Here is a 13,038-nt window from a genome sequence, read left to right as displayed (position 1 = left end):
CTGCAAGGCCCCAGCTCTCGTGAGCATCTCCAACAGCGTCAGGAGATGCTCGACAAAGTTCGGCGGCCTCACACATGGATTCGTTCTTCAGTGCACAAATTGGGATTTCTCCAGCTGCTTAAGGAAAGACCATCGCTCCCTGCTCCCACTAGGCATTTGTAAGGAGACAGAGGACAGTGAGACACCTCCTTGTCTGTGCTTCTTGGAAAGCCTGGGAGACATCACGTCCCTGCAGGTGTGACTGTGCCCTTCACAGCCAGATGGGCATGATCTGAGAGGACCGGGGCACAGGCTTCCTTAAAAGGTAATAGTTCTGCCTTGCCATTGTCAACACTCGGGAAGCATCTACTAAATTGTCAGTATGCAGTCACACTCTCCAACACATTAGAGAGCGTGGGTTCTGCTGTTTACCCCACCTCAGCCTCCTCCAACTTTTTCCTTTTAAAGTGTTTTCCACCCCATATGTCATGCGCCGAGCTGCCTTCAAGAGTGATGTTTACCACCAACTCCTCTAACTCCGACACAGCGCCACTTCTGAGTCGCTGGCCTGACCCCTGCTGCCCCAGAGGACCTCACGGGTGCTGCACACCATGAGATCCACCACAGCAGCCACCATGCCAGCCACTGGCACCTCCAGTCCAGGTGCACAGTTCAGTCTGAGGGAGCCCAGGAAGTCCCCCAAAAGGCCCTCCAGTCACCTCATGCAAACCCTCCACAACGCTGGTCCCCAGCTGTGTGAGTGGGCACCCCAAGTCTCCACCCAGATCAGGGAGACTTTGCTCAGTACCCTGTATGCTCCCGGCCCAGGCTCATATTGCAATTGAAACAGAACTGGGCTAAATATGGGTGGTCTTTTGGGATTGGTGGACCCTCCACTCTAAAAAGGACTTAAAACTAACCCATGAGCACTCTAAAAAATCATTTTTATCTCAACACACCAGCACCATGTAGCGTTAGATCTACTCCAAAGCCCGTTGTATCTCATTTCAAGCAACAAACCCGACCTCCCTCAAAGTTATTCCTAAAATAGTGCTTTCGACGAGGACAGCAGTTGAGAGCACCCTGTCAGCGGCTCTGTTAGTGAAACCGAAGCCAGCCAGAGACCGCCACCCCGCAGACCCTCGCCAGCATTGTTCCTGTTAACAGACTATCAGCAAAGATTTCTGCCAAAGACCTCAGTGTGGTTAGAGCTTCCTAGTTTCTGCCACTCTGTCTTGCAAAAGCTAAGTTTAACCATGGACCTGCTGATGTTACTCCTGCTTCTGTGGTAAGATGTGTAAAACCTCTGACTTCTAAAAAATGCAACAGAAAGCACCTGCCATGTGAACCTCCAACTGGGTATAAAGTCCAAGGAATTTCTAGACCATTGTCCAGAGAATGATCTGGGTGATAGCCTCGCTGGACTCTGCAGTCAATAAACCTGCTTCCTGAAAATCCCTCGGGTGTCCAGCCTCTCTGTCCTTCATCAAAACCTTCCGCAAGTGAAGCGCCCTGCCTGTGTAAACACCCTGGACACAGCAGCACTTGCCCTGGGTTTCTGCTGCCCACGCAGGGTCCGCCACAGCTACTCCCAACAAGGGCACACCTGGACAGCGAGCCCGTCTTCTGTCATGCAGCTTGGTTCTCTGGTGCAGGGCAAATGGACAAAGGAAACAGAGGCGGGAGGACTGGTGCTCCTCCCCAGCCACAAGGGACCCTCCGTCCGGGATCGCCAGAGTCGCCCCTTCAGTCCTCCCTGTGCAGAGGCACTGCTCCCACCCTGCCAGACACCGGGGGCTGGCTGTCCACGTGCAGGTGATGTGCTCCTGACCTTGGGTTTCCTCTTCCCTCCCACGGCCATCTCCCCCCGGGGCAGCAACATCAGAGAAGGAAGGAAGAAGCAGCAGAAGACACTCAGATGGGTCACTCTTCCCTACTGTGGCCAGAGGTGGGAAGGGCGAGGATGTTCTTCTGACCAGCTATCCGGATCCTTCCGACTCTGAAAGCTCTCTCTTCGGGGTACTGATGTATGGGGTGGGGGCTGGAATCTCACTAGCCCGGGCTTTCCAACAATCCGGAAGAACATTCATTCTACTGTGGCCCATCATGAAAGCTCAAGGGATGGGCCAGGAGAAAGGAGAAGGGAGGGGAAAGTGAGGAATTCAGAAGGTGGGTCAGCTCCATGGGCACCACTGGTCAGCAGAGTAGAGGTCACTTGGGAACCAAATGTGGGGTTCAGGTAAATGAATGGGTCTCAACCAAAAGCAGCCTACAAAGGGACATCTGGGAACATCTGGAGATATTTTTGGTGGTCACAACTAGGGGTGGTGGTCTGTTCTATTAGCATCTAATAGACAGAGGCCAGCAAGGCCACTAAGTGCCCCACAACACAGTCTCCACAACAGAGTCACCCAGAGAAACTATCGATAGTTCAGAGGTTCAGAAACACTGGGCTAAACCAAAGTTTATCATCAAGAATTCTGTTCTAGTCTATGGCTTAGAAAACTCTTCCAAGGTAAGAGCAAAGCAACTCCAGATTAACAGGCAGTCGGCATAAAAAGGTAAATGATTCGCATCACTCAGAGGCGCACCCCAAGGTCCTATGTCCAGAGATCAGCAGTTCAGGCAGCTTCCATTCAGCCATTCAGCAAATATTTATTGAGCAAGTCATGTGCACTAGGTGCTTTCTGGGTTTCGGAAGTGCTCATAGTTGGTGACTCAAGGAATCCCCGCCCGTGACACCAGTGGTTTACTTGAGAAGCTCCGAATGCCAGCCTGGAGAGGGGGCTGCTGGGAAGAGGGACCGGGCCGCGCCCACCTACTTGACAAAACTCGACTTCCACACAAACTGTCCCTCTCAGGACTCAGGGGCTTTGGATTTTAAAAAAAAAGTAATTCCTCATAAAAAGTCTTTTGTCCCGAGTCAAACTCGTGGCTCTCAGTGCTGGAGCTGAGCTAGTTGGTAATGATTTCATTTATCTTAACTGCCAAAGCCCGGGAACAAAGGGCCCTGGCCGCACACTTGGCCAACCCTGCTGCCACTTGGGCAGCAGCTCACTGCCCAGGGTCTCTCCCAGGGCCCAGCCGCTCTCCTGGCAGCTCCTATAGCCACAACGTGAGAGCCACTTTGAAAGACAGCTGAGAGGTGCTGTCCAAACATCAAGGAGCAGGCTCGGAGCCTCCGTGATGTGCGGTGGGCAGCATGAGGAGAATATTCTGTAATTATGTCTCTCGCAATTTATTCAATTCAATTATTAAGCAACAAATTAACCAGCCGATACCTGCAGATGGATGAGCCTCTGCTGTTATTTTCTTAGTTGGGTAGAACTGGCAGGCAGTGAAAGCGCTGCCCTGAAACCTCTCCCGCTGCATGAATAAAACATTAGCTTCTCTAGATTTAAACGGAAAACCCAATTAATGCATCAAAATGTCAGTTGTCACCCAAAGCATCTTAGTAGCAAGGAAATACCTTGGAATAAAGAAGGATCCTCACAGGAACAGAGTGGAGTGAACTGATTTTGTTCATATCGCTAGAGTTAGTGCAGCCTTGTCTGCTAGTACTTATTCCCTGACAAACCTCAGAGAGAGGGTGTTTAATACTGCTGGTGGTTCAAGGGGCTCGTTTCCATGGTCTTAATCATTAGTATGTTTGTACCAGACTCAGTCATCGCCCCTATAAGCTCCCCTCAAGTCACTAACCTAGGTGATCATTTCCCCAAAGCACAGAGAGCCAGGCACATATGGAATTATAAAAATAAACCTTATCATGATTTCAGGGGCTGAAGAGATGACTCCACAAAAACTATGACTTGTATCATAGTCTTCAGTTACAAAGAAAGTACAGAAAATGTGTATTTTCTAACAGAAATTCAAAGAGCAGAAATAAAAAGTCAGGGTCCTTCCTATCCATACCCATAAGAAAAAAGGTTTGAATTCTTGTCATCCCACACCCCATGGTTTTCAGACTGAAGGGGAACTTGGTCCCTTGTCTTCCTTCTGCAATCTAAAGCCAGCAGATCAGCGATGATTTTAGCAGCAGTCAGGAGACTGGAGGAGACACGCATCACTGTAAGGCTTACACTGAATTAAATATACTCACCAAGGTCCTCCAAAGACCAGCAAGGGCATGCAGCCTAAACATTCAAACCCTATGCTTCTTCCCCAAAATAACAAAAACGAATAAGCGCATTGCTAGAAGACTGCTGATGTTTGGCTTGGACTTGAAGGTTTCAGGAATAATCTAAGGATAGACATACTTTTAGGGATGAATATAATTAAATTATAAAAGCCTGATTTTTTTCCCTAGGACCAATAAATTGCAATTTCAAGCAATAAGAGGTTTTTAAAAATCTCAAAATTATCAAGCTATCAGTCCAGTCTTTTACTCACAAGTGAGTCAGTGCCCATTTCTTTGACTAAAGTGGTAAACGTCTCTTTTTGCTACATTCAAACACAGTGATGAGACCGCTCAGTTATGGTTATATTTATCAGCATCTGGAGTTTGTTTTAGGCAACCTCTCTCTCTTCCAAAGCGATCCAAAAAAAAAAAAAAAAAAAAAAAAAAAAAGGAAAAGAAAGAATGTCTCAGATCAATCCTGGCCACACAGGTAAGATCTGTGGAATTGCTCAGAGCACGGTCACAGTCATCAGCTGAAGCCCACAGGCAAAGAAAAGTTTCAGCTGCTCCACCTGCCACCAAACGTTCCTCTTGCAAGATCCAAGCCAGAATCTACAGCGATCCATATGGAACCTCCTCAGGAGGACCCATAAAGTCACCAGGCAAAGGGAGGGGCTGAGATCTAAAGAACTGTCCTCTCTCATCCTGCCTAGGAGACACAGGGAAGAGTCAAAATCCAGGCTGCCTAAGTCTGCATTCTCCAAAAGAGCCAGCTGCGCCTGACCCAGGGCCCAGTAACACTTTCGGATCCACAGCAAAGCTACAGTCCAGGATACTGATTCGCTGGCGCATTTCTCACGGTCTGCCACAAGAGGGTTACCCTCCATATTGTGACACCTCCGGAGGAAGGGGATAGGATGGAGAGTGACTGTAAGGGCGAGAGAGGCTGGTGAAATAACGGATCAGACGCCCTGAAGGCGCCCGAGAACTGTCTCCAGGCCTCTTCCTCAAAGTTGCAAACCTGTGGGCAGGGCTGAAGGCAGCGGCAGGACCGTCGCTGCGCGCGCTCCCCAGGCTGCTGTGCCAGCGGTAGGCAGAGCAGTGGGCCGAGAAATAATATGGGGGTCTTACTTTTGTAGCTCGCTGCCCAGGGCTGGTAGCCATAGTAGCCGGTGATGCGCAGGATCCGCTCCTCGATGGACGTGAGTCCCACTGGCCCGCTGGTGAGGTCCTCCACCGAGCGCGACCATTTCAGATCCTCCTTGATCGCCTCGTCCACCACCAAGTACTTGAGCTGCCGGAGCTGGGGGCTGATGTCGGACAGTCTCCGGGGGCTGACGTCCGGTGACCTCCTCATGCCACTGAGGTGGGCAGGCAGGGAGGGATTAAGGACAGACGGGGGGGGGGGTTTCGGTGAGGAGCGGGTCCTGGGCTAACCAGGGCGCGGCGGGGGTGCTCCCCTCGCGGTGATCACCACCCTCCTCTGCTCGCTCCCAACCTCGGCGTCGGGTTCGTCCCCCGTCTCCCTGGGCAGTGTGAGCTGGGACAAGTGGCGAGGGAGAGGGTGCCTTAAACTTCCCGAGCAACTCTGCCATGCACACCGCCCCTCCGGGACCCCCCGAGTGCCGGAGGTCGTGGCTGCAACAGGCCACCCGCTACTCCGGCCATCTGCCGGCCGGCTCGCGCGCCCACGCCCCAGGCGCTACTCACATGGCGATGCTCTTGCCCCTGGGTGCGCCGCCGGGAAACTCTCGGATCCCCATAGGCAGCGGCAGAGTGGGGCCGGGAGCTCCCAGACTTGAGGCGGAGGGGCCGCGGGCCCGAACTCGCTACAGCCACTGGTCGGGGAGAGGTGGGCGCGCTGCCCGCCAAGGGTCCTCCCCGCGCCGCCCTGCGCGCCCTGGTTTGTCCCCGAGCGCCTCCGCGGCGTGCGGCGGGTGGCTCAGCCCGGCGACTCGAGCCGGTCCGCGGGGCCCACTGCAGCCAGCCGGCAGCGAAGCGGCGGAGCAGCGCCGCGCCCCTCGCCTGTCACCGTCGCCGCCGCCCTAGCACCGCGCGGGCGCGGGCGCCGCGGGGCCGAGAGAGCGCTCCCAGCAGTGAGCTCCGAGGCACCTGGGCGGGCGGGGGTGTGCCCGGCCGGCGCCGCGAGCCAGGCGGGGGCGCTGCGTCCCGCTCCAGCCGGAGCGCGCCCGCCCGGCCCCCAGCTCGCCCGGCAGCCCGGGGGCACGCAGCGCGCTCCTCCGCCTCCGGGCTTGCCACAGTCCCGACCCCGCTGGGAACCCACCTCGCTCTCCACGCCCGCCCCCGCTCCCCTCATAAAGAGCAAAACTACTCCGAAAGGAAAAAACCTGGCTCCATGCTCGGAAAGCCAGGAAACACATGGTATTTCATAGGCAAAGCTGAGGCCAAGTGCACCGGTGAATTGCTGGGATCCCCGCACGTTCCCACCCATGAGGCCGAGCCCGGCCAGTTCTCCCCTCAGAAGTGCCGCTTTTCTTTAGCTTCTAGTTGATTTTTTGTATTTTCCTTGTTCACCCGCCATTCTCTCCAGATTACCTAACCACCTTTCATAATGTTATTTTCACTGGTGCACATTTAGAAAATACGGGAAGACGAGAAGAAAAGTGCCAGTTTTCCAAAGGTCACGGCTTTGAATTAGTATGGCCTCTTTTTTTCCAAGGCAAAATACATTTTTTTTTCACAAAATCAGATTCAAATTGCACAACTACCCTATGTAGCATTTTTATATTAAATATATGGTGTTCCTCAGCACTTTAGAAATGAAAGGGAACTTCCTCAGCTTGATGAAAAGAACTTACAAAATCCTACTGCGAGCAAACCCTAACTTCATGCTTAGTGTGAGAAACTGGACATTTTCCTGCTAAGATCAGGAGCAGGCAAGGTTTATGGTTTGGATATGTGGTGTCCCTCAAAAGCTCATGTGTGAGACAATGCAAGAATTCTCAGAGGCAAAATGGTTCGATTAATCCATGGATTAATCCAGGTATGGATTGACCGGGCAGTGACTATAGGTAGGTAGAGTGTGGCTGGAGGAGGTAGGTCACTGAGGGGTGTACCTTGGGGGTTTATATTTTGTCCCTGGTAAGCAGAGCTCCCTGCTCCCTGGTTGCCAGTCCTGAGCTACTTTCCTCTGTCACACCCTTCTGCCATGATGTTCCGCCTCCCTCCACCAACCCTGGACTGAATGTCTGAAACCTTGTGTCAAAATAGACTTTTCCTTCTCTTTACTGCCCTTGTCAGGTCTTAGGTCACAGAGAGGTAAAATCTGACTATACAGATATCACTTCTCATCACTAGTTTTCAACATCACCCTGGAAGTCCTAGTTAACGGAATTACACGAGAAAGGGCATAAAAGTATACCAAGAAGGAAAAAGGAAAGGAAAGTTAAATTGTCATTGTTTGCAGATCACATTGATTGTTTATGAAGAAAATCACAAAGGATGACCAAAAACTGGTGGAACTAATAGGCAATTAAAGTGGGACTGAAAAAACCGTTAATGTACAAAAGTCAACTGGTTTTCCAAATGAAGTTCAAAATAAAAAACAATACTGTTTACATGAGCATGCCTCAAAAGTTAAATATCTCAGTATAAATCTAATAAAATATGTATAATATATGTGAGGAAAACTACAAAATTTTGATGAAAGAAATCAAAGAACTAAATGGAAAGCTATCCCATGTTCATGGACAGGAAGACTCAATAATGTTAAGACATCAGTTCCTAATTTCATCTATGGATTCAATGTAATCCCAGTCATGGGTAGATTCCACATAGGAAGAAAAACTTCTAATATTTTGTAGCATAGTAAGATAATTAGCTGAATATTCCAAAATAGCTGATAGAGGGGATTGTGAGTGCTCCCAATACAAAGAAATGATGAGTATTTAGGGTGATGGATATGTCAGTTAACCTGACTTGACCATTACACATTGCACATATATATATTAAAATGCCACACTCTGCCCCATAAATATGTACAAATGGGTCAGTTCAAAATACAAAATAGAAAAAAAACTTCTATGTAAAGGCAAAGGACCCAGAATACCCAACACAAAATTAAAGAGAAAAACATTCTGAGATCTGACATTACATGACTTCAAGACTCTAACTCTGGTCACCAAGACGCTGCTGTTGATGAAGGAAGAGACAGAGACCAATGGAACAAAATAGTCCACAAATGGACTGATACAGGCAACTCATCTTTGATAAATAAGCAAAGGAAATTCAATGAAGAGAATGTACTCATTTCTTTTCAAATGGTGCTGGAATAACTTGCATGTTAAAAAAAAATCTAGACTCCTCACATGTTTCACAAAAACTAACTCAAATGGACCGTAGACCGAAATGCAAAAATAAGACTACAAAATCCCTAGAAAATAAACAGGATAAGTGGGCATGGTAACGCACACTTACAATCCCAAGGACTTGGGAAACTGAGGCAAGAGAATTTCAAGTTCAAGGCCAGTCTCAGCAATTTAGTAAGGGCCCATCTCAAAAAACATTCAAAGGTCTGGGGATGTAGCTCAGTGGTAGAGTACTCCCTGGTTCAATTCCCAGTCCAAAAAATAAAAAGGAAAAGAAAGGAAAAAAATATGGGAGAAAATCTATATAACCTTGGGTTTGTTGGTGACATTTTATATATAAGATCAAAGGCATGGTTGATGAAAGGGAAAATTGATAAATTAGAATTAGAATTAAAATTAGAACCATTAGAATTAAAAAGTTCTTCCCTGACAGACACTGGTAAGTCAATGGGAGGACAAGCCACAGACTGATAGAAAATTTCTCCAAAAGATATATGAGGACTGGTATCCAAAATCAGAACTCTTAAAACTCAACAATGAGAAGACGAACATTTCAATCAAAAAAATCTGCCAATTATCTATCATGTCACTAAAGATATACAAATGGCAAATAAGCACGAAAACATGCGTCATATCATATACCATTAGGGAATTACAAATTAAAACAGCAAAAATATGCCACCCTCTACCTAGTAGCATGGGTAAAATCCCAAACACTGGCACACTAAATTCTGGCAGGATGTAGAACTGAAGACTGGCGTTCCTTCCCTTCTGCTGGCCGGTGGGGTCTGTGTAAACTGCAGGCCTCTGCAGCCCCAAAACGTGCCGCAGCTCTTAATGGTGGGCTGTGCCCCCTAGTGTCACCGCAGACCCCAGCAGCGCACCAGTTTCTCCTCTCAAAGACTGAAATTCACAAACAAGGATGAGTGGGTCTCAGAGTATGAGCTATTAAAATGTGAGCAGAACTAGAACTTTGTTCCCAGAGGGCAAGAGGAGACCCAGGAGGGGCTGCCTCTTGAGTGTGCTAGTCTATGGGCGTATATAGCACTTGGGTCAACGCTCATGGTCTGAATTTAAGTTAACCAGGCCTTGAAAAAATACTAGCACCTTGGTTGACCCTCGAGTTCAGACTTGAGCTCCGGTCTGCCCACTGCTGTTTTCTGGCTGCTAGCTGCAATCCTGACTTGCCAGGAGGTCCAGGTCAGCGGGTGGCGGGAGCTGGGGAGGAGGGGTGTTCGGGAGCTGGAGCCATCATCTGCACCTGGCAGGTCTGGGCACATGGAGCCACAGGTCACCCATCCGGGCTCATCTCGGCGCTGGCGCACACTGGCATGCACTTCTGCTCATCTGGGCTGCTCCAAGACAAGGACCTGGCTTCAGAACCCCAGGAAGCTTCATTCAGGGTTGATGGAATGCAGCACGGAAGCGCCACTTGGGAAACAGTTTGGAAGTTTCTTACAAAATGCATCGCACTCATAGCATGATCCGGCGATCATGCTTCTTGACTTTTACCCACATGTTGAAAGTTTGGGTCCACAAAAAAAACTCTACAAATACTTACAGCAACTTTGTTCATATCCATTGAGATGTCCTTCAGAGTGAGCCTTACCGTGAACTGCAGGCTTTGATAACGCTGTGTGAATGAGGGTGCATCAGTTGTAATAAAGGCCTACTCTGGTGTTGGCTGTTGCTGGTGGGGAGGAGCTGTGCTTATGTGTATTTGGTAACTTCTGAACTTTCCCCTCAAATATGCTGCAAATCTAAGTTTGCTCCAAAAATAAAAGTTTGTTAATTAAAAACATTTATATTGTAATACTTTCTGATATCACTATCTTCTTCTAAAAGAATTTCCCTAAGCTTTATTAAGGTATAATTAATAAGTAAAAGTTGTATAGATTTACAGTATTTAATGTCATGATCTGAAATGTCTACACTGGGAATTGATTAAATCAAGCTAATTAACATCTCCAATACCTCAAACACTTATTATTTAGTGATAAGAACATTAAGGATGTTCCCCCTGAGCAATTTTCAAGTGTACGATAGATTGTAAACTGTAGTTACCCTGTTGCTTAGTAGACCTCCACAGCCTGTCCATCTGAATCTTTGCACCCTGGGACATCTTCCTATTGTTCCCCTAGCCCCATCCCCTGGAAGCCAGCATTCTACTCATTGAATCTGCAAATTCAACTTTTTGTTGCCATCAAATGAGAACATACAGTCTTTGTCAGTTATACTTTCTTGCTTATTCACATGTCTGGTAAAACATCAAAACTTCAGAGGACTGTATCCCTCTTCAGAGAAAGTTCCCCTCCTCTGTTAGGCAGATAGAGCAGGGAATGGCTTATTGTAATCCAGTTGGAGATTAGATAAGTTCAAGATTTGGTTGCCGTTTTATGCAGATTCTTCCAGTATTTTGCTTTTGTCTTCCTGGTGTAGTCCTCCAAGGCTTTTGACTGCAGGGAACGCATCTCTGTCCTTTCTACCTTGCAGTTTTAAAAATTGCTGTGTCGACAGTGTTGGTGGTCTTCAGGCTGATCGCTCTCCTTGTGGGTCTTTCTTGCTTCATCACCCAGGGTCTGTGTTGGGGACCATCTGCCTTTAGAAGCTTTATTTTAGGTCATCAGCCTCCCGTGTAACCCCAGAACTTAGTATATTTTCCAGGGGGAAATGTGGGGCTCTTCAATTTACAAACGGTTCTCTAGCTTTGCTCGGTCACTACCACCTTGGCTTATTTCACTGGTCTTGGCCCAAAGTCCCTCCTCCAGGGCCATTTCAGTCTTTTGCTTTACACTTAGAATTGGTGAATGTTCCCTGGTTTAAAAAACAAACAAACAAAAAACGACAGACAAAAAACTGTTGGTGACCATCAGTTCAGCTGAGCAGTTTTCCTTCTCTACAGTATAAATTCACCGGTCTCTTTCCCAGTTCTCTGGAACTTTTAAATATGTTATTTACTTGTGTTTTCTAGTTGTTGCAACTAGCATTCATTTGCCAAGCTCTGCCACATCCTACCTGGATGTAGATTTCTTCTGATACACAATTTCATAGACGCTTATTTATTTTTCTTTTTTTAAAGCAATCGTGAATTTATATTAAAGCTAATATATTTACCAAAATATCTTCGGAAATTCAATAAGCAAGGACTTTTTTTTCTCAAAAATCTGGCTTTCCTTTGATTTCTGGGTGAGTTTTAAGGAAAAGGAACAGGGATGGAAAGGATTGTGCTATGGCTTCATTCTGGCTGTTGGTTCTTTATGTGTTTTTTGATTGGCGGCAGTTCTGGGGCCAGGATAACCACAGCAGCCTGTCAGTATATCCGCATCTGGTGTCAGAAGCAATTTACTCATTACCTGAATTCAGTGATGTGCTCTTTATTTTCCATTCACAATAAAACTTCAGTGAATAAGTTCATCAAAATAAGTACTGTGTTGCAAGCCAAGCTAGCCAACTGCAGCTTGTGAACATGGAGGGTATTCTGCAAGCATGTTCCTATAGCTTATTTCTCAAGAAAGTAAGTGGAACTTTAATTCATTAATTTTAAATATTACTTTATGAAGACTATGCTTTACATTTTCTTGACAGGAGAATGATATATTCTTCACAAGAACTTTCAGAGCCCTGAAATTAGATGCATGTTTATTATAAAATGTAAACAACATTCACTGAGTACCTACTGTGTACTAGGTTCAAATAGGAGGTGCCTTCTGCCCTTGAGAAGCCTTAGCATAATAAACAAGCCAACAGCTGTCATCTGCCATGGGGTCATGATGGCTGTATGGGGGCCATGATGGCTATACGGGGTCATGAAGGCTGTACGGGGCCATGATGGCTGTACGGGGGCCATGATGGCTACACGGGGGCCATGATGGCTGTATGGGGCCATGCTGGATGGACGGGGTCATGATGGCTGTATGCAAAGGGCTCAGTAGAAGCCTGCAGGAAGGATCTCCAAGTCGGGATGGAAGAAGCGAGAAAAAAGGAGACAGAGCATCAGAGAAGGGTCAGATAAGGCTTCTTAGATGAGGAACCAAACTAGTTTGAGAAATGAGGAGGAACCAGCCAGGAAGTGCAGGAGGAGGAGCAGGTGCTCTGGAAGGAGGAGCACTAGCTGCCAAGGCGACATGTGAGGGAGGAGCCTATCTGGGGGCAAGGTGTGACCAGGGTGTGAACAGTGAGCCTCTCCTGCTCTCTGGGGCTGCTTGCCCCTGCCAGACTGGCCCTGGGAACCCCAGGGGTGTGCTGTCCTTGCCCTTACCTCTGGACGGTGTGAGGGCCCCTCTTCTATCTGGAGGGCCCCTCTTCTATCTGGAGGGCCCTGTCCACTGCCCGCCGCCCTTCACCCCCAGCACCTCCTGCTCAGACTCCCTCCATCCCTTGCCAGAGGGGACAGGCCCTTCCTGCTCAGCCCCAAGCTTCTCCACATGGCCTCTGTGGCCCTCACCAGGGCCTTAGTACATACTAATTTACAGGAGTGTTTAACTAATGCCTGCCCCCTTGCTAGGCTAGAGATGAGGAGGCAGAGAGTTGCTTGGCCTTCCCTGTGACCCATTAGCTAACTTAACACCTGCCTAGGTGCCGCTCAAAAAACTGAGTGCTGAATAAATGGGTGGA

At 48.2% G+C, this 13,038-nt stretch overlaps 1 protein-coding gene across 1 annotated transcript in view; it reads right to left on the bottom strand.

Annotated features, from left to right (window-relative positions):
* Slc35f3 (solute carrier family 35 member F3) overlaps positions 1 to 6,170 on the bottom strand; it is a 255,451-nt gene extending 249,281 nt beyond the window's left edge. Inside the window, exons 1-2 of the mRNA XM_047520725.1 lie at positions 5,807 to 6,170; positions 5,228 to 5,457 (exon numbers count right to left, since the gene is read on the bottom strand). Coding sequence (XP_047376681.1) covers positions 5,228 to 5,457; positions 5,807 to 5,859 — 283 coding nt within the window. The 5' untranslated portion in view covers positions 5,860 to 6,170. The remainder of the gene's footprint in view (positions 1 to 5,227; positions 5,458 to 5,806) is intronic.
* Between the last annotated feature and the right edge of the window lie 6,868 nt (positions 6,171 to 13,038).

This window comes from Sciurus carolinensis, chromosome 12 (genome assembly GCF_902686445.1).
Source record: "Sciurus carolinensis chromosome 12, mSciCar1.2, whole genome shotgun sequence".
NCBI lineage: Eukaryota > Metazoa > Chordata > Mammalia > Rodentia > Sciuridae > Sciurus > Sciurus carolinensis.
Note: the sequence above shows the minus strand (reverse complement) of the source record. Positions and strands in the feature narration are given on the sequence as shown.